Here is a 20,680-nt window from a genome sequence, read left to right on the forward strand (position 1 = left end):
CTCCAGATGCCTGCTCAAGCAACGTGCTTTAAATGTTCAAAGCCTTTATGAATACAAAAGGAAAGAACAGAAGGAGGGGTGTACTGGACCTCAGAATCCCCTCTTTTCTCAGCCTCCTGGTGCTGCTTCTGAAGCTGCAATGGCTGAGATTTTCCTTCCGAGACGCAAAATTTTAACTGGGTTGCAGTCTGTTCCTGTGTTTAAATGCTCCTGGTTGCTCATGATCATTATTGTGCAGTTTGCAACCTGCTGATGCAAGTTTCCTCACATTTTGTTCTACGGCGGGTAGTAGTATAGAACGAGCACCGCCCACTATGCGTGGTGTCACAGGGGGACAGGGCTCCTATTGGTCTGGTTGGTGGACAACACCTGCTCGACTCCTTCATTCAAGTGACACCAGAGCTTCCAGGGATATTTGAGGCACCATCCTTTCCCTTTCTGGCCACTTTGAGCACTTGCACGAGCCCTGATCACATGCTAACCAGCGAGCAGATTACAAGAAGAGCAGTAGCCTCCATTTATACACGCTTTGAAAAGAAACAGAGGTGGGAAACCCCCCAAGGTCTCCAGTGTGGGGTTGCAACCAGGACCATGTGTGCAGAGCTGTTAAGTAAATTAGTTACCCTGGCGTTGGTATTTGCAAGCTTTGATCCAGTTTTGGGCACAGAAGCCACCAATCCGCCGGAAGGTCCCCAAGAGCGAGCCCCTCAACAGAAAGGGCGGCTGTCTTTGCAAAATACAGGTATGTGATCTAAAAAGGGGGGAATGCTTGAAGAGGCTGGTCTAATTAAACTCAAATGCAAACAAACTGCATGTTAAATATTGCTCAGTAAGGAAGTAGTTATAGCGAAATGGTATCTTTCTGTTGTATTTACAGAGTATTGGATAACTAGACGTGCAATAATGCCATATTTTTTGTGTGACTGTCAAACATAAATCATGAGGAAATAAGTGTTCACTCCTAATTACCTTTAAAGCCCCAGCTAGCCAAGCACGTGCTGTCCTTTGAATCGCAGAGACAAGTAGCTCGCTGCATTTAATCTCTGCTAAACAATGATGAAATCCGTATAGAGATCAGTTTAGCGGCAACTGGAAAGTTATTCCACGTGATCATAAATGGTGAAGACGCGATTTTTGTTCAAGATTAGAGTTACTTGTGGCACCGAACCAGAAAAGTGCCATGGCGGTCCTTGCACACGGCAAATCAGTCCACTTCAATCCTTTTAATTTTAAATAATCCAACCAGTCTGGAGGCAATCAAGAAACTCCAGCAGGTCAGACGCAGGCGATTTCTAATCCAGGAGATGCTGTTTGAACAGAGGTTTAGATTTCGTCTGAAAGAGAAGGTTTCTCTATGCTACATACACAGTTAAAACATGGGGGTGGGGTGGGGGGAAACGTGACTGAAAATTACTAGAGCTGCTGCCTGCTTCTCTTGCGCACAGAACCAAGTAATGATGCAATTGGCCAAGGGGTTTCTCTTCTCATCCCTCCTCGTGTATTATCTGCCTAGTAGAAAGAACCGAGGCGTGCACATTACTGGATCTTTTCCCAGGCATGGAAAGAGCGCGAGGGAGCTGCACACTTTTCTCTTTCTCTCTTACTTTTTTTTTTAACTGTCTCAATGCTGCAAGCCTTGTTTAAACACACACACGAGCCGGAATGCACGAATGCCCATTAGGGACTGCCACATGTGAATCACGGCACTGTGCAATTCTCAGCAAACTAGGAGCCAGAACATGTGATCCGAGAACCGTCTGCATCCAAATGCCAACAGAAGCACTACAGCTGGGCTTGCAGACCCAAAAAAACCAAGATGCAGTTATACAACGCTTGACAAAGAGACCCCTTTTAGGTTTGTGTGCCTCTGTATGTGCAGCTTTCCACGTGGGAATAACACAATGCCAGGTTACACTGATCAACTGATTTCCAACTCCCCCTGGGTTTTGTAACTGCAAAGCCCCATGTGGCTTTTCCTGCCCTCCCCCGTCTTTTCGCTCCCCCCTGCGCATCTGATAGTCTTTCTTTTTACCTGAACACAAACTCCTAAGACATCGTCTGGGTCGTTACTACACGGGATTTGCACATATTAATTTTCTTGTTGAGATATATTAAGAGACATTCCATTATCTCCTAACTCACCACTTTACATCAACATTTTGTTCTCCTCTTTGCCCTAAGTGAATTAAAATTAAAAGGAAAGTTGCTGGAAGGGATTTCAGATGGCAGCATGTCAAGGGGGAAGGCTGCAGATGTTTTAAAAGCATGCTGCGGTTTAGAGAGGGATTAGGGCTAGATCCCAAAAGTGAGCTTTAATTAAAGGTGCCACTAGTAAATGAGTACAACAAATTCTTAGCATCCTCAGTTCTGCTCTAAAAGCTGCCCCTATTTGACTTTATCCTTAAGCTTCTCAGCAAACACTTTCCTTTTGGCAGCATTATTTTTAAGGAAGGGCAAGGAGCTGCCTTGTTCAGATTTTGATTTGAAGGTGTCTGTCCAATGTTTGAAATAAAACATTATTTGCTTCAATATTGTACAAAAGTTTAGAAGGGAAAAATAACAGATTCGGTGTGCATATGGCTGAAAGATCTATTTGACTGTTGCATTCAAATAATCTGAATTTTTTGATAGTAAGGGGGGTGATGGGGAGTGGGCTCATGCAACAAGGGGCTCTGTCCCCCATTGAAAATTAGTGGGAGTTTTGCCATTGACTGCAAAGGCAGCAGGATTTGGGTCCCCAGTGGTCAGCAAATAGTGGTGTGTTAATTACCAGACACTGGTTCAGACAAAACAAATGTTAGCCTGATCCTGCAGTTCTCACTCAGGCAAAATTCCCATTCAGGTTAATGAGGGACTTTGCAAGAGTAGGAATTGTAAATCAGGCCCATCATATGCTCGGAAAGAATGAAACAACATTAGATATTTTCAAGTGACTATGGCTATGATGTAAGTGGAGTGAATTTGGCATTTACTTTTTGGATCTCATATTCATAACAAAATGCATAAAAATGTTGTCTACTTTTTGCAGAAATTAGGCCATGTGGTGGGTACAGGAACTGTTGTCTCATGTGCTTTTCCTTTTGAACTGATGATCTTAGCAAAATAACTCTTCTCTCTCCCCTCACCCCCGTTTATGAATATTTGTACAAATTAACCATAATCAATGGTCATTTTAGCTGAAATCCAGCACTGCCTGGTTAATGCTGGCGATGTGGGATGTGGAGTGTTTGAATGTTTTGAAAACAACTCTTGTGAGATCCGAGGCTTACATGAGATCTGCATGACTTTCCTACACAACGCTGGAAAATTTGATGCCCAGGTAACCAAAAAAAAGAGAGGAGGTGGGGTGAAATGCCCAGAAGTATATGTTTAGAAGGTGCTATATTTAATTTAATGATTTTTTTAAATACATCTTTAAAACAAGGCTTTAATTAAGGACCAAATCTTCTCTTCCACATGCCCAACTCCCATTTCCTTAATTAAGAATTGGATGCATACAACTCCATTGACTTGAATGGTGTTGCATCAAGCCTCAAGAACAGAATAACATAAGCATTGTGTTTAAGTTGTCTTATGCAACAGACATTCTGTTTCCTACCGAGCTGTACCTCCACCTAAGAATTTTTTTCTAGTGGACCTGTGATAACAAAAATGGAATGGTGGTGATGCCATGAATGGATCCTGCAGTCCTCACTCAGACAAAACTCCTGCTGCATTGATCAAGGACTATAGGATTGATCCCATTGACACAAATTGAAATATTGAAATATTGTAAGTTCTTAGAGGCACAGAGAGTATTGTGTATGTATCATTTTACTACTTAAGTGACATATATATATGATGCTGAAAATATCTCTATACCAACTGAAGTATCACACTTTAGCATTCCCTATGCAAATCTGATCAAATTAATTCAAGTGAGTTGATGGATACACTTTTCCAAACCATCTAAGTGACTTAGGAGCCTAAGTCCCGTTTTCAAAAGTTACTTGGGCATGTTTGAAAATTTTATCCAATGTGACCTTGTTAAATTATTGTCAAGAACTACACACAACTAGCACAGGCATCTCCAAAAGCTGCTGTATTCAAATAGTCCTTTGGCTCGAACACTGACAATAAAATACATTCTTTAGGCAGTATGCGGTATTAAGTTTGTCTCCTTCATTTTCTCCCCAGACCATTTAGGCATCACTGAAGCATCCTGTTATTATGTCTCGTAAACCTACTCTCCCATTTCAGTGTGGAGAGAAGAGAACATTACAACGGGCCAGCGGCATTTGGCTTGACGCGTGCAGTTTACAGCATAACTTTACTGAAGTCACCCAGCTGTAGCCTAATGGCACTTTATACAGCATAGTAGAAAGCAGAGCTGTCTTGCAGATCCAGCTGTTCTATTTAGTTGGGTCCTGGGACCAGACCTAGCAGAAAAACAAATTCCCCTGTGCTGGAGATTTTAGGCTGAGATTTGCAAAGATACATAAAGGATATGGATGTCCAGTAAAATTGATGGGAACTGTGTGTCCAGATCCTCTGGGCATCTTTGAAAATCTCAGCCTTAGTTTCCAGGCAGCTGCCAGAGAATGATAATTAGAGATTATTTTATTTTATACATTATATATTATCAACAAGCAAAAAGTTTATGGAAGTAAAGCCATGGGAAAACCAAACACATATGAAATTATTGCATAAAAGCCAGCAAATAATTGCTCCATTGGACATGTTCACATCTTCAAAGAGAACAGGGGCTATATTACATCCAGATTGTTTCTACTGCAGTGCAAAGACACGGATCCGTGGGAACAAATTGTCCTCTAAAATATACATGTGTAATTCCCATTGACTTTAATTTCTTCTCTTCAGTTTCTTTTACTGGCCTTATCACTACAGTATCTGAGCAAGTTCCAGAATCCTACCTGACATGACTAGTGTTTGTCACATGTGATTCTCTCTTTTCCTTACCCCACTTTTTTTTCTCCAGTGGCAAAAATGTGAGACTGGGTTTTTAAAAACATTATTTCTTCTGTGTGTACAGTAGTTAGTTAAAGTCTACTGTGCTATATGTGTTTGTTACTGAATGCAAGGTCAAAGAAGTGCACCTGGCACTTGGAATGGAAGCTAGTGATGTTTGACACAGTATTTTGATCAGTGGGGAACGTGTGTCTCACTCTCAGATCTGTGTGAATCTGGTATAACAATTGATCTCAGAGTTACAGGGGTGTAAATCTGGAATCAGTGAGAGCAAAAATCGCCCCATTGATCACCCATCAGCTAGGATAACCTGAGGCTAATAAAAACTGGGGCAACACGGGATCGCTACCACCCAGCTGTCACTCAACAAGGAGACGAAAGCTGAGCATAGCTGCCAAGAGAATTGTGACATACATATATAGTAGGACTAGCTATAATATCTAATGGTGGACAGAAGAAAGGATAGGGATGGGCATGCCTTGACTATTCCTCTGTCAAGCAATATGAGGAGAGCATGGAAGATGGTTTGGACATCGCCTAAATAGTCTTTATTGTCTTCAATTTGCTTGTGAAGGCTTCAGGTTAAAATGTCTTCCCTCCAGCAGACACAAACATCAAGATGTTATTGTGGGTGGCTTATGAGAGTGGGCTGGTAGCATTGATTTGGGGAGTCTTTTATTGTGAGGATAGGAGAGGGAAACAGGAAACACCGAAGCCAGTGGTTTCCTTTAGGGGACAGGGAGTTCTTCTATAAGAGCTATGTGAACTTTGCAAACTGATAAGGAAAGGCAGTTTTAGTGTGACTGACAGTGAATATCCCCTTTGTGGTCCTGGAGACTCAAAACACATTCGGTCACTCTCATCAGTGATGTAAGCCCAATGTAGTCCATGGTGACAGACCAGGAATGAATTTAGTTCATTAAGTTGGGCTCTCTGTTGTTTAGAAATGAAGCCACTTCTTTCTCTCCTAGACCAGCAAGGACAGGGGCTGTGGTAGAGGCAGGGCACTCAGTGCTGGGAGGAGGCAATGAAAGCATTACAACCATGGAGAAAACCAGACACAACCAGCCTAGGAACAGCATCCAGCCCTTCTAGAATGGCAGGACAGGACAACCTGACGTGGCCTTTAGGAGCAAAGAAATAAAACGGGGGGAGACATTAACAAATAGCCTTAGCAGTCTAATAACCCTTGACTCTGTCATGTGCAGGAGTGGCTAGTTGAGCATAAATCACCCGATGTGCTTAACGGACACAAATATAGAACTACTCCGTTTCTTATTTTCTCAGGGAAAATCGTTCATTAAAGATGCTCTGAAGTGTAAGGCTCACGCCCTGAGACACAAATTCAGCTGCATCAGTCGCAAGTGCCCTGCCATTAAAGACATGGTGTTCCAGTTACAGCGGGAGTGCTACCTGAAACACGACCTCTGCTCTGCCGCCAAGGAGAATGTCCAAGTCATTGTGGATATGATTCACTTCAAAGACCTGCTGCAGCACGAGTAAGTATGAGTGTGCAAGGAGCCTGGTATTGTAGTAAGGGCGAGGGAAGAATTTCATCTAAAAAGACATGTCATCTACTGGGCTGTATAGTCATTCCCCCAGGAGACAGGAAATCCTGAGTTCCGTCCCATCTAATTGTGTCCTTGAGCAAGTCACTTAACTATTCTGCCTCAGTTTCCCATCTGTCAAATGGGATAGCTCTTTTCGTAGAGGCGCTGCAAAGACTAGTTGACATTTTACAAAAGTGATGAGTAGTATCTTACACAGACATGACCTTGGGAGGGGAACAAATGTGTTGAAGTTGGATCAAATTGCTTTTTTTAAGCTATGGCATTGTTATTTGTTTTCGGAAGTACCCACAATGTGCCAGGCACTTCCCAAACAAAAAAGAAGGCTCAGTCCCTGCCCCAAAGATCTTCTATTCTAAAAGAGAAAACAAACTGACCGAAGAAAGAGGGAAAACATAAGTGAAGTGGTATTTACACTAGGTAATAACAGTTTGATGCCACGGTTCTATTTTGTAAAGAAATAGATTATCCCCAGGTATCTGGAGCTGTTACTGAAATAACAGATGTCAGACTCTCCCCTCATCCAAACAACATAATCTTGCATGAAGATTAATTGCAGTCCATTTCTGATTTGCTTTATGAAATTCCCAAGTATTCATATTCCTAAAGCATCTCGTTGTTGCTGTTAGTCACAGAAACTGCCTAGACCGTCATGAAGAAAAGCCCCATACTCCTGTTCTCATCATCCCCATATGCTTGCCAAGGAAATGGCTAAGGACACAACTGCATACAAAATGGAACATTAGAGTCAAGATTTTCAGTAGTTCCCCTCTTTTGGGAGTACAGTTTACACCTGCAGTGAATGGCCGGTATAAGTCTTATTAATAACACATCTAAACTACCCAAATTGCAGGAACAAATCAGGCACAAACTACTGTGGTTTGTGCCCACCCTTCATTTGCTGGTGCAAAAATGAGAGAATACTTTTCTGCAGGTGGAAATTGCACCCAGAAACAGGGATGCTCAGCCACAGGCTGTCAGAAAAATTATCACTGGACATCTTCATACCATATCCCAATGATTTCTCATTCTCTATTGAATAACCAAACCCATAGACAATGACAGATGATAACACCCAGCTGTTCTATAGCACTTTTCATCAGAAGATCCCCAAGTGCTTTACCAAGGAGGGCAGTATCACTATCCCCATTTTACAGATGGGGAAACTGAGGCACAGAGCAATGAAATGACCAGTTCAACTTTCAAAGTAAGTGTTAGTGTTGCATTCTTAGGCACCAAGGCCTTTGAAAATCCCAACCTAATTCCCCTAGGTTCTGTTAAAATCCCACCCTTAAACTCCAGGTTACGCTTAAGGAGGGTGGAGCTGTGACACAAATTTACTCCATTGTTAATTACAGTTTCACAAAGTGAACAGGGCCCACTGAGAGCAACTTTCCTTCCATGAGCATGGACCTTCCTGAAGCTAGGATCAACAGCATGGCTGGTGACCTTGTGGTTGTTTTTTGCATTGCCATTTCTGGTCTCTGTCCTCGTGGTAGAGGATGAGTGTGTTGTGGAGGCACCAGCATGCCAGGCTTCTTCTGGGATAGTGAGGGCAAGCAGTGCGTCACATTGCACACTAGCACCAGCATTTCAGGAGCTTCATTAACAGGCTGTAAATTGGTGGATACTTGTCTACAAGTAAAACTTTTTAGCTCCATAGATGAAAGATGCAATAAGAACAGAGTGCTTTGCCAAGGTGAGTCAACGTTCCTCACTTTACACAGTGGGTAAGACCAGAATTCTCAAAAGTGGCCTCAGTTTTTGGGTCCTCAGCTCGGTACACCTCCTGCCTGGTCAGCTAAGCTCTTTTAGAGCTGTGAGTGCTCAGTGCCTTGAAAATCAGGCCCTGCCTATCCCAAGTTGGGCTCTCAAAATAGAGGCTCCCAAAATCAGGACAAGTTTTGAGAATTTTGGACCTAGTGACTTGCCCAGAGGCAATCAGCAAGTGGGTGGCAAAGCTGGGAATAAACCCAGGTCTATTGACTCCGTGTTTTGCTCAGGTCACTAGGACACAGCTATCCTGTAGGCAGGATAGCAAGTAGGATGAGGAGAGTGTGAAGTCAAGGAACGGAGAAGAGGCACTCCTCAGAGCTCTGGCAGACTATAAACACCTGTAAGGGCACAACTGACAATGGCTTCTAATTGTACCAGAAAAACCACACCACCATTTTTCAGGTGATTTTGTAGAGCCAAGTCCAATTTTTTTAAAGGATGTGAGTAAAATTCTCACTGGCTCAGTTGACAGGCATATTAAAGACCGTGTCCTGTTCATTCACAGTTCCTGTTTCAAATAAAAGACAAAACTTTAGACCAGGAAACATTATTGATGCTCATTCTCACCACCTCCTCCTGTACTATTCCAAAATGAGCAGTCTCTTGTCATATTATTTTTACCAGTGTCTCTTCACGTGTAAGCTAAACAGCACCTTGTGGGCTGTAAGGGCACCTCTTGGGGAGCAGGTTGGGGGAATGGAGGTTTGGATCTATTTTTTTATTATAATGGTGAAAATGGTCAGAACAGTTGCACTTCCAGGATCTGTTATGCTTCAAATAACTAAAAAAATCCCAACACCACTACCCCAGTCAGGAATCCAAAGGTGGATTCTTTATTCCTTAAACTTCCTTCAAAGATGTTGCATCACCAGATATTAGTGATTCCATACAAACTTCAGTTTAACAACAGAGTAAAATCTTGGTACTTTCATCCACTCTACTATCCTCGTTTGCTAGCTCTCCTTATCCCTCCCTGTCTATTTTGCCTGTTTCAAGAGAATAGCTTCAGGTACAGGGCTCATCCAGCACCCAGCACTATGCACAACTGGTCTCCACTGAAGATGACATCTGCAACACTCTGGGTCAGATTCAGCCCTGGTGTAAGTGGGCTGGGCACATCCCTGAAATCAGTGGAGCTGCCACTGCTTACACTATGGCTGAATTGGGACCCTTGAAAATGCTAAAGTTGCAATTCAGTTGGTTCCTTTGACTAGAGACTTTTAACTGTATCATCCTTCTGGGCTCTGCCAGCCTGTCTGCTAAGAATCTGCTCTATGGGTGATACTGCCTTACCAGATGTGCTCCTGCAATTGTTCTACTTGCCCTCTCTGACACTTCGCTAAGTAAGCTGGGCGTTATCCATTCACTGGCCCTGTTGTGTCATGTGAATGCAGCACCACAGGATGTAACTCAAATTAAAAATAGTCAGTCAGTAGTTTTCCCAGTTGGTGGATGATTGCCAAGTGTGATCAGAATTCTGCCTGTGCTCTCAGGCTAGCCCAAAGGCTTTGAGTCACTTGCGATAGAGTGGCAATCCTCTTGCTATCTGCCTCAGTTGGGTGGGGGTGAAGATAGTTTCAATCCTCAGTAACCCCGTTGGCAAAGAAATGGAACCAAATAAGTCTGGAGAAGAGAACTCAATATGGTAACAAACTATGCTTTTATGGTGGATTTCAAGTCTCCTAGCTACATAGAATGAAATCCGTGGCCTATTGATCCTGCTTCCAGCAGAGGCAGAACTTGAAGCTTCAAATGAAGGCAAATGGAAGTGATAAAACCCAGAGGAACCCCTAGCCTGTTGCGCAATGCTGTTCACCTGGGTGGGGAAATTCCTCCCTGACCTAGGCAGGTGATCAGTTTATGCCCTGAGGTGTGAGATTTGGTTACTGTTATGTACAATAATATGAGTATCTACCACTGTTACAATTAAATAGCGTGACTTTGCAAGTCAGTTTTCTGTAATTAGCTAGATATTTTAGGAACTCGATAGGCCACATGGGAAGGGAATTCGCTAATTTTAAGGTCCCATATTTCAGCTGACGACTAAGAGGGAGGTGGGGGGAAGGAGACAGAAGGGTGGCCATGCTGAAACATGCGCAGTCACAGAGCATTAGGTCAGTGGCAGATGTGCTGACAAGGCTTTGGAGAAAACACTATCTAGGTATTTATACTGTGCTGACCACTATAGTATCTAATGATATTAAAAACATCTCCTTAGCTCAGGGCAAGTTTACATATTTCCTTTTTATGTGAATGGTGTGTCCAGTAGGCTTCACTCTTCTTTTTCCTTGTAGGATATTGTCTTGCCACTGCCAATCCTTGAGAGGGTTCAGAGACGTTGCCCCTTCCCTCCCAGAAAACATAAGCAGGGTGATGCTTTGATAAATCGCCACTAGGTCAGTTAGGAGCTGCCCTTTTTCAGCCCCCCGCATCCCAGCTATTCTAGAAAGCCGAAGATTCTGCTTTCAGTCCCAGCTTTTTCTCTCCTGTAGTCCCAAGGAGTAAAGGCTGAGTCCCGTATGGGCTCCCATATGACAGTAATTTGTAGAAGTGAATAAAGTTTGTAGAGACCACGTGTAGGACTGATTTAATATCTGTTAGAGAAGCATCAGGAAGTAATATCCTACCCTGACAAGGTTTGGATTCAGTCGTGTAATAGGTGTTTTCTGGCTCTAACTACTCTGAAATCACAATTTCACAATTAGCCTAAGGCTATGCCTAGACTCCAAATTACTTAGGTATAACTTAGGTCGTGGACAGCGCTATGTTGGTGGGAGAGTTTTTCCCGCCGATTTAGCTACAGCTTCTCCCAGAGGCAGGAGTTATTAAGCCGATGGGAGAGCTCTCTCCTGTCAACATAGAGCATCTTCAGCAGAAGAGCTACAGCAGTGCAGCTGCATCGGAGCTGCTGTAGTGTAGACACAGCCCAAGTAAATGCAGGACTGGAGGCAGTCCATCTCTGGGACAGTTGGTGACAATTCTGCCTCTGCTACGTATATGTTTTTTATCTTCAACTTAAAAATAAATCTTGGTGCTTGTGGCAGCCAAAAGCATCACCCCTCAAATCTATGCAACTCTCCAGCCCATATCAACTCAGGTGCGAGGGGCGACAGAAGGGAGAACAGGCATTGGGTACAAAGTTCATCTTGACTCCTCAAATGGGTGAGCTGTTCCCAAGCATGCAATTGACTGATCAGACACCATATAATCATCCACTTTTTTGTGCTAAAATACATAAGCAGTATTGATTCCACACAAGCAGCAGCCCAGGTCTCCTGATTCCTATTCCTATCCCCTTGTTTTGTCCACTAGACAATTCAACATTCTGCATCTGTTGCCCATCGTAACCCAACTAGCCATGTCTCTGTAGAAGCCATGCCTAATGCAGCTTCCAGGTGTAGGGGGACGGGACATTATTGTTCACTTGGTGGAGATGCTGCCAAAGGACTCAAGTCTCAATTGTGGCTGCCAGATGAGGGAACTCCTGTACTGTATTTAAGTCTTCTATAGCATCTGGCCACTAGCTGACAAGTACAGTCAGCCCCAAGCAGATGCTCTGGAGTAAGCAAGAGGAGAATAAGGAACAGTGATCTCACACCCACTTGCTGATGTGTAACCTTCTTGCAACACGATTCTCTTTTAACTTCCCTTTCTGCTGTTTGATTTACTTCCAGGCCGTATGTCGACCTGGTGAACATCCTGCTCACATGCGGGGATGAAGTGAAAAAGGCTATCACCAGGAGCATCCAGACCCAGTGTGAACAGAACTGGGGAAGCCTATGCTCTATCCTGAGCTTCTGCACCTCAGTCGTGCACAGCGACTCCACACTGGGTCCTGAGAGGAAGCCAGGTGAAGCAACCAAAGCCTCTACCAGCCGTGGGGACATACTAGTCCACCCTGAGTCTGACCACAGGGAGAGCTCACGAGCTGCCAAGGGAGAGAGAGGTGGCAGGGCTCACTTGAACACCCACCCCCGGGTTAAAGCTGGAGCTCACAGCCCCAAAGGGGCACACGGGATCATTGAGCGGGCAGAAGAACTGTCCGACTTCTCTGACATCCGAAGGTGAAAGGAGGCACCAACTCAACCCTCCCCCTCCACCAAAACTTCCTCCATTGAGTCCATCTTATTAGCTATGGACATTCCAAAACCTTTACCATTCAGAGGGGTGATGTCAAGCACAGGGCATTGTGGCATATGTGGACATCAGTGATAGTGTATAGATTAGTAAAGGGAGAGCAGTGGTTCTGGGTTATTGATTGTCTCCAGAGAATTGGACACTCATGTAACCAATGGGTGAGACAAAAATTTTACTACCACCACCCCTTTTAAAAACAACAGAACAAGTGGATATTGTTTTCAATTTGCCTTTCTTCTGGTTGGGGAAAAGGGTGCGGGGAGGGCTCAGCCAGCTTTTATTTTGGCCATTCTCAGCTCACAGCTCCACTATGCTTAGGGGGCAGTCTCCAAGCAAATGGCAGAATTCCAAACGGATTTTCTCTGCCCATGGCTGTGACTGTAAGAGTTCAAAGTGGGCTGCTGTGACACGCTAATGAAATAAATATCCAGTTTCTTGCACGGGGAGATTGATGTTTTGAGCTATGTCATTTTCTCGTAAGTCCTGAGCCATTGTTCCTGTCTGGGTGACGCTACGACTTAAAAATGCCCCCTTGTATGTATTTTAACCACTGCTTAACTTTACTTTATTTATCCAGTTACTCCAAGATGTCAGTGGCCTACGTAGCCAGCTTTGTGACCTGCTTAGTATCAAAATGAGCACATTTTCCATAGACCTCCAAAGTCCCCAGGCATGTCCTCTTTCAGAACCTGTGGCTGTGCTCACAGAGGAGCATTTGCTTCAGCAGCCTCCCCACTTGTGAGCAACCCAAAATGTGGGGCTTAGGTACAAAGTTGATGTGTCCTTAAGCTTTGGGGGCTTAGGGAGTATTGTGGAGGCCTGTTGAAGATCTATCCCTTCTATTGTCTTTGGAAGCAGCATTATGGAGTTTGCAGGGTTGTAGAGACTGAGTGTTCTAAATCTGGCCACAGGCCATGGTTTATCAATGTGCCAAAAATGACTATGGGATAGTGAGAGAAAGTTAACTTTTTTTTTTTTTAATTAGCACACTGGGTAGTGACCTCCAAACCCTACAGAGTGAGAGTGAAATGCAGAGTGATAAGATGGGTTTGGAGAGCTTAAACTTCTTGAGTGATTTAAAGTTAGGGTGAGATGCTATGGTGCATCCTTTCTTATCCTCGTATGCAAATGTGACCTTCAAGTTGCATTGCTGCAACCACCTATGCTAGGATGTTATTCTTAAAATATTGGTTATCGTATCCAAAGGCAGAGAGGGGTGGGAACTTTAGTAACATCTGTTGGGAAAGGATGAGCTTTCTTGCAAGACAGTATCACACCAAGGGTCTGAGCACTGGCCTTTTGCTTCAGGAGGCCTGGAGTCAAATCACCAGTGGCGGGAAGGCAGTTTGGTACAGACTGAACTAACACAGGGAACTGACCTATATCTTTGTCACTTGGTGGGAGTGGAGGTGATTAGCACCACAGGGGATTTAGCTATAACTCCCACTGAGTCAAATTCTGCTTCTGGATATGTGTATGTGGCTTCCAGTATCTTCAGTGGGAGATTTGTGCATATATCCCTTAGCAGAATCTTGGGCGTTACTCTTAATAGAAGACATGTGGGTAAATCTCCTTGGTTGGGAGGGAGCAAAGAACAACCATTAACCTGAAGAGTTACACTGTTATGCAGCCATCAACCTCTTGATCAAAAAAGATCCCGATCCTACTCCCATTGAAGTCTCTGACAAAACTCTCATCTGACCTCGGGGAATCTAGGATCAGGCCAAGAGCCCTTGAGGAGTGCACAAGTTCCTTCTAGTATGTGGACAAGATGACTGATTCAGTCCTGGCAATGGTGGTCCGTGGCTCATACACACAGAAGGTGCAACTCAGAGGGACTGTAGTTCCCTATCTAATGTCAGTGCACACACACCACTTCCAATGGTTTGCTTTGAAGGACACCCTCCCTGCCCCAAAACAAAGTGTCTTGCTGCTGGTGATGCAATAGGAAAGTCTCTGGTCTCCCTCACTGTGAACTCCTCATGAGCATCCCACTGCCCCATGATGACGCATAGGCATAGTAAAGGACAAGCTCAAACCGAAAAGAGAACCAGACCCTGACAGCAAAAAGGACTTGCTACTAAGTTAATATTCCTTCCTAACTCCATTAAGGTCTCTCTCTCTCTCTCTCTCTCTCTCTCTCTCTCTCTCTCTCTCATATTAAAGGTCTGATTCATCTATGAGAACCAAACGTATAGCGATATATATACACTCTTGAATGTCTTAGTCAACATATCACCTCAGCATGCATACAATTTACTTTTATTCATTCATTCTGCATGAGGAAAAGTATATATTCCTCCATCTCGTTAATTCAATGAAAATTTCTTTATTGTTTCAGGGGGGCAGGGATTTTGTATATGGCATAACATTTTTTTCCTCTGTGTGTGAAGATTTTCTGTGTTCATCTACTGATTCCACATATGCTATTATTGTAAATATTTAACATTTCTATTTATTATAGTGTCTCCATTTAAAAACCAAACACTGCTGGCTATGGTAATTTAAACGTATGTCATGACCTGTGTTGTATATATTCATGCCACTAGTATGTTTTTGTTGTTGTTTAAAGCAACGTAAATGTAATTTTATACAGTTCCATAATGTTATTGACAGCACAAATCATTTATTTATTGTTAAACCTTCTTTCATGTCTAACAAGTAGGGTATGTTTACCTGAGAATATGTTATCAAGACATCTACATAGCCTTAATTCTTTGTGAAATCAATTTAAAAAAAATCTACTGTCCCCTTAGAGACCCTATGATACGTTGATCAACAATCCTCCTGAACCTGCTGTTTACGAAGGAGGTTTAACTTCAAAAACAAGGTCTGGATATTTCTCTTAAGCTTTGCATCTGAAAAAAAAACCACCCATAAGAGAAACTGGGAAAAGTAAAATGCTTACTGGAAAATACAGAAATAACCAATCACCCCACAAAAACACTGTCCTGTTTTTAAAAATGAAGTTCTGAAACATAATTAAAAAACTGTCCTTAAATTCCAGTTCTCTGGGAGAAAAACATACTAGTTCTATCTCATATAGAATTTACAGCCAAATAAGCTTGTAAACATTGCATATGGATTTAGACAAAGCTCTGTATCTTTTCACACTGCTATTATTTTTCCTGAAACACTAATAAATGTTTTGAATAAGTCTTGCTGAGATTACAATTATTTTTTAAGTGTGGTTCTGATTCATCTATGAGAACCAAACGTATAGCGTTTAGCTATGTTGGTAAGAGGTAAGAAACCACGTTGAAGCTGGGCTTTTAAACAACATAGATATATTCAATGGGCTAGACCCTGAGGTATGCCTGAGCTGCACTTGGCTTACCTGAGAAAGGAAGAGGACTAGTCCCTTCCCCCAATCCTGAGGGCTAATTTGACCCTGGAGCAAGTTAGAACAGCCTCAGGGATGTTCTAGTTTGCACCAGCTGGAAGGGTGCCCTAGAGTCATTTGCTCCAACCACCTCCCTCCTACTCCCTGAACACATCCTTATGTCAGAGGAGCAGGAGCAGGTGAAGTAGACCTGACTGCAACAGCTGTGTGCAATCTGGGGATTCCCTATGCAAGCTATGGACTCTATGGCTGGTTCTTTAAACCAGCTTTCTGGCCACTTTTACACCGTCACAGTGGGGCCAGGAGCTGGATCTTTATTTACTCTTTTGCAGTAGAGAAAGCCAAAGAGCAGATCTTGACTCCATCATTGTATTATTTAAAGTGCCTGATTCTGGAGTCCTTAAACTAAGCTCCCATTGATTTCAGTGGGAGTTGTGCCTAAGCAAGGGCTTCAGGGTTGTGTTATTTAGGTACATGTAATACCACTGTATAGATAAAAGAGTCCTGCTCAGTCTTAGTTCTGTTTTTAAACTGTTTGTCTTGATGGGTGAGAAGCAGATATGGAAATACATTGGTGCTCACAGATTCACCTTTCATCTCTGGAGCCTTGGGGTCAAATATTAGCTGCAATCAAATGGGCACATGAGGCTTGTTGAGTTTTATCCTAGTCCTCAGTAACTCAGATCACAAAACCATTCCCACAATTTGACATCACTGGCACTTCTTGCTCAACAGACTTAACTGATGGATGAAGCTCAATGGACCTGCAGGATTTAGTTTTATGTTGCCTGAGTCGTATAGAGGAACCCAAGACTGGTGCTGCAGTCAGGATTGAGGTGCATCGGCAGAGCTGGGTAGCAGGGTGTAGGGAAGCTGCCTGCATTGTCTCCAGTCCATTCTGCTTAGTTCTTCATTTTCATGACTGCTAAATTAACCCATGTATCTTACATACGGGACACACTGCTTAAAGATGTGACAGTTGCTGAGGATTTGTATTCAGAGGCAATCCCAATGTGAGTTGTTCTGTTAGTCATTTCAGCAACAGTCTGAACGTGCAGCTGTAAATAAAATCTTAGAAATCTGCTGGTCCCTGAGCAAAGCAGAGCAGCTAAATCCCAGGATTTAAAGCAAGCAAGCAAACCCCAGTTTGAATGGTCTCTATAGCTGAGATATGGGAAAAGCCAGGCTGGTGACTTGAACTGGAGACCAGGCCCGGAAACGATTTTTTTCCCCGTCTTCAACTGGGATTATTTATGCGGCAGGGGGTGGGGAAGGGGGAGAATTACGAAAGAGCAAACCCAGGCCCTAAGGCAGGAATTGTTTATGGCTGTTTGCATTAAAAGCACATTTTTAATGCTCCTTCTGCGAGGTTTAAAAATAACTAATCCAATTTAAGCCTTTGGATAGGATGGACTTCACAAGCTAAAATGTGATTTGCAGGAATCCATGACCTGTAATATTTCTTTGTTTAAGGTGCATTGCCACCTAGCAACAGCTATAATCCTGCCACCGATTATCTTTAACCACTGTGCAAAGGGAAAGTGCATCTTGCCAGCAGTGCAGTGACAGCGTTTAGCAGGAAATGGCCCCATGCCAAGCTACAGTTTGCACCAGAAGGCTTACAGATAAGATATAAAACGAGATTCTGGCCACTCATGATCATTAAAGATCTCACTGCATTCATTGCAAGCTGGCCAAAATCCAGCTCAGGTAATTACGTTCTGCCAACTACCATTCTCCCTAAAATTTTAGTTAGTAAAGTTATTTTCCATGTCCTGAAGCATAGTGCTATGGAATCGCATTCCACTCCCGGCATGGCTAAATGTCAGTAATGGGTGATATGATCCTGGCATTTCCTGAGGGGGTCCAGTCTTATAAATCCCAGCAAAGCCTGCGTAACGAGGGGTTGTGCTGACATAAAATGTATAAACACAGAGAAAGGGATCCAGATCTAAAATGAACTTCAGAGCAACCTCACCGTGTAACTGGCCTATGGTCACCTACTACTATGAATGAGGGAGAGGGAGCAGTAGATTTAGCCACCTTCTTCCCTCCTACATTGGTTGTAGCCCTTATAGATTTGCTCTGTATGCACTTCACTAGCTACATCACAACACACCCACTTCCTACTCCCTTGTATTGAAGAGAATCTGTGATAGTTTGCTGGGAGGTATGGACCATTCCTGCGTGAGCTCCTTGCAGCCTGACTTTCTAATGAGGCAGGATTGCAGCCACTGTAGCATCATGTGTGTCAGTCAAAACAAATAATTTATTCCAGGAATTTCATATTATTTTTCCAGTTAATAAACTGCCTAGGCTGATCATAAACTTCTCACTTACATATTAATTTGTGAAAGTCTTCAGCAAATAATTCTGCAAGTAACCTGCAGTTTGCAATCAAATATACAACCAGAATTTATGCCACTCTAAATAGACATTACACAAGTCACATGATATTGTTCCTTTTTCCTGATTGGAGGACTTATGGAACCAAACAACACAGTGCAAATGATGAGTTCTATATTTGGCAAATTTTCAATCCACTCTGTGGTGGTCAGCACATATTATAATTTTTACTATTTTTATTTATATTACACTACCACCTAGAGGTCCAAATAAGATCAGTGTCCCATTGTGCTAGGTGCTGTACAAACACATAGCAAGAAACGGACCTTCCCCCAATGAATTTACAGTCTAAATAGACAAGACAGGTAAATAGGAAACCGAGCTGAAGTGACTTGTACAAGGTGCCACAGCAGATCAGTGGCAGAGCCAGTCATAAAACCTGGCTTTTCTGACTCCTAGCCCAGTACCCTGTCCATTTCCAGGGACCATGCTGCCCAACCAACATTTGCGTTGGTGAATATTGGAACTAAAAAAAAGTCATGGTTTGGGAGTTTTCATGCTAGAAAAGCTCAAGTGCTCAAATATTTGCAGTAAGCGAATATAGTTGAACTGAAATTTATTCTGAGTTCAAACACATAGCCAATTTTCCCAGCAAATTGTTCCATTGTAGTTTCCATTAGAATCGTCTCATCTTCTGAGGGACTGGACTCAGCTTGTGCCCTCTCTTTTCATACTGCAGTTAGAAGGGAAAAACACTTATTGTAGCTTAGGAGCAGCCTTTCCAGGAAAAAATGAGAGTCCAGCTGGGTCTATCAAAGTATTTACAACAAGGGGCAAACATTTTGGCCCAAAGGCCACATCTGTGAATAGAAATTGTATGGTGTGCCATAAATACTCACAAAATTGGAGTTGGGTTGTGGGAAGGGGTGAGGGCTCTGGTTGGGGGTGCGGGATCTGGGGTGGGGCCAGAAATGAGAAGTTCAGGGTGCAGGAGGGGGCTCCGGACTGAGGCAGGCCATGGGGTACTGGGGGGGGGTGAGGGCTCCAGCTGGGGGTGTGGGCTCTGGGTGGGGCTGGGGATAAGGAGTTTGGGTTGTAGGAGGGTGCTCCAGGCTGGAACCAAGGGGTTCGGAAGGTGGGATGGGGATCAGGGCTGGAGCAGTGGGTTGGGGTGCAGGAAGGGGTGCAGTCTCCAGCTGGGGATGTGGGCTCTGGGGTGTGGCTGGAGATGAGGGGTTTGGGGTGCAGTAGGATGCTCCAGGCTGGGACCGAGGGGTTTGGAGGGCGGGAGGGGGATCAGGGCTGGGGCAGTGAGTTGGGGTGTGGAGGGAGGCTCAGGGGTTGGGGTGTGGAGGGAGGCTCTGGGCAATGCTTAGCTCAAGCCACTCCTGGAAGCAGCATGTCCCTTCTCCAGCTCCTACATGGAGGTGTGGCCAGGCAGCTCTGCACGCTGCCCCATACACAGACACCACCTGTGCAGCTCCTATTGGCTGGGAACTGTGACCAATGGGAGCTGCAGAAGCGGCGCTTGGGATGGAGGCAGCGTGCACAGCGGAGCCCCCTGGCTGCCCCTAAGAGTAGGAGTCGAAGGGAGGCCATGCCTCTGCTTCCAGGAGCCGCATGGAGCAGCCCCTCACTTTGCCTCCTGGCCGGAGCATGGCAAGCCCCACACCCTGCTCCTCAGCAGGAGCTCGAGGACTGGATTAAAATGGCTGGCGGGCCCGCAGGCCATAGTTTGCCCAGCCCTGATTTCCAAGGTATTTAGATGGTATGTGCACTTGGCTGTTGCAGACATGATTCAATGGCCACACAATAAAAGACAGTTGTTGTCAACCTGCCTCTGCCACAGTGGTGACAGTAGTCGTAGTTACAAACACATGGAGCAATGTTAAGCCAAAGGTTACAGAGGGTTTGCTAATTTCTGAATATTCCTGGTAAGTATCTGGACAAAATGGTAAGAGAAATGCTCATTGCCTTTTTACTTCTGCTGTTCTGCAACTGGAACCATGGTATGAATGGAATTAGAACAAACCTATTGTGAAGCCTGTGCTGCTATATAGGGGTAAGATATTGGGAAACCAGTGGGATTCTCGCAGTATGTAATAAGGTTGGAAGTAATTGTGGAACATTTCTGTTGAGTCGTGTCTGATTTGTTGATCTCAACGGTCTTTTTAGGTTGAGAAGGAGTTAAAAACTGCTGGAAAACCATCCGCCAGTATTCATTAAAAGCAGTCTCATGCCAGGTGCTACCAGAAATGAAAATTCCATTGAATTTCCACTTCAAATTCCAACTTCCATCATGGCTTCCATCGTGCTTGCCAGTTAGAAATGGAATGGCTGGCGGGGACAAAGGTCTTTCAGATCTTCAGCTTTCAAGCAATCCCAGGGGACATAGGACCATGCAGAACTACTTGCAGAGCTAGTTATGGAATAATCTTATGCTGCTGTTATCCATGCTCACCTGACCAATGGACAAGCTTCAATTACAGAGCAGCTTTGGTAGCACTAATGCCATCTTTTCCCAGCATTAAATTAATTTAAA

The 20,680-nt window shown here is 43.9% G+C and overlaps 1 protein-coding gene across 1 annotated transcript; it reads left to right on the top strand.

Annotated features, from left to right (window-relative positions):
- Positions 1–422: 422 nt before the first annotated feature.
- STC2 (stanniocalcin 2) lies at positions 423–15,576 on the top strand. Its single transcript, XM_030573877.1, has 4 exons — positions 423–742; positions 3,177–3,319; positions 6,256–6,467; positions 11,987–15,576. The coding sequence occupies exons 1-4, from the start codon at positions 475–477 to the stop codon at positions 12,378–12,380; spliced, it is 1,017 nt and encodes a 338-aa protein (XP_030429737.1). The 5' UTR covers positions 423–474; the 3' UTR covers positions 12,381–15,576.
- Positions 15,577–20,680: the final 5,104 nt, after the last annotated feature.

This window comes from Gopherus evgoodei, chromosome 8 (genome assembly GCF_007399415.2).
Source record: "Gopherus evgoodei ecotype Sinaloan lineage chromosome 8, rGopEvg1_v1.p, whole genome shotgun sequence".
NCBI classification, from domain to species: domain Eukaryota; kingdom Metazoa; phylum Chordata; order Testudines; family Testudinidae; genus Gopherus; species Gopherus evgoodei.

Excerpts from the sequence above, each read along its gene's own strand:
- STC2 (XM_030573877.1), top strand. The coding sequence starts at position 475 with ATGCTAACCAGCGAGCAGATTACAAGAAGAGCAGTAGCCTCCATTTAT. Across the intron at positions 743-3,176 it reads GCTGTCTTTGCAAAATACAG|CTGAAATCCAGCACTGCCTG; the intron begins GTATGTGATCTA and ends TGGTCATTTTAG. Across the intron at positions 3,320-6,255 it reads CTGGAAAATTTGATGCCCAG|GGAAAATCGTTCATTAAAGA; the intron begins GTAACCAAAAAA and ends TTATTTTCTCAG.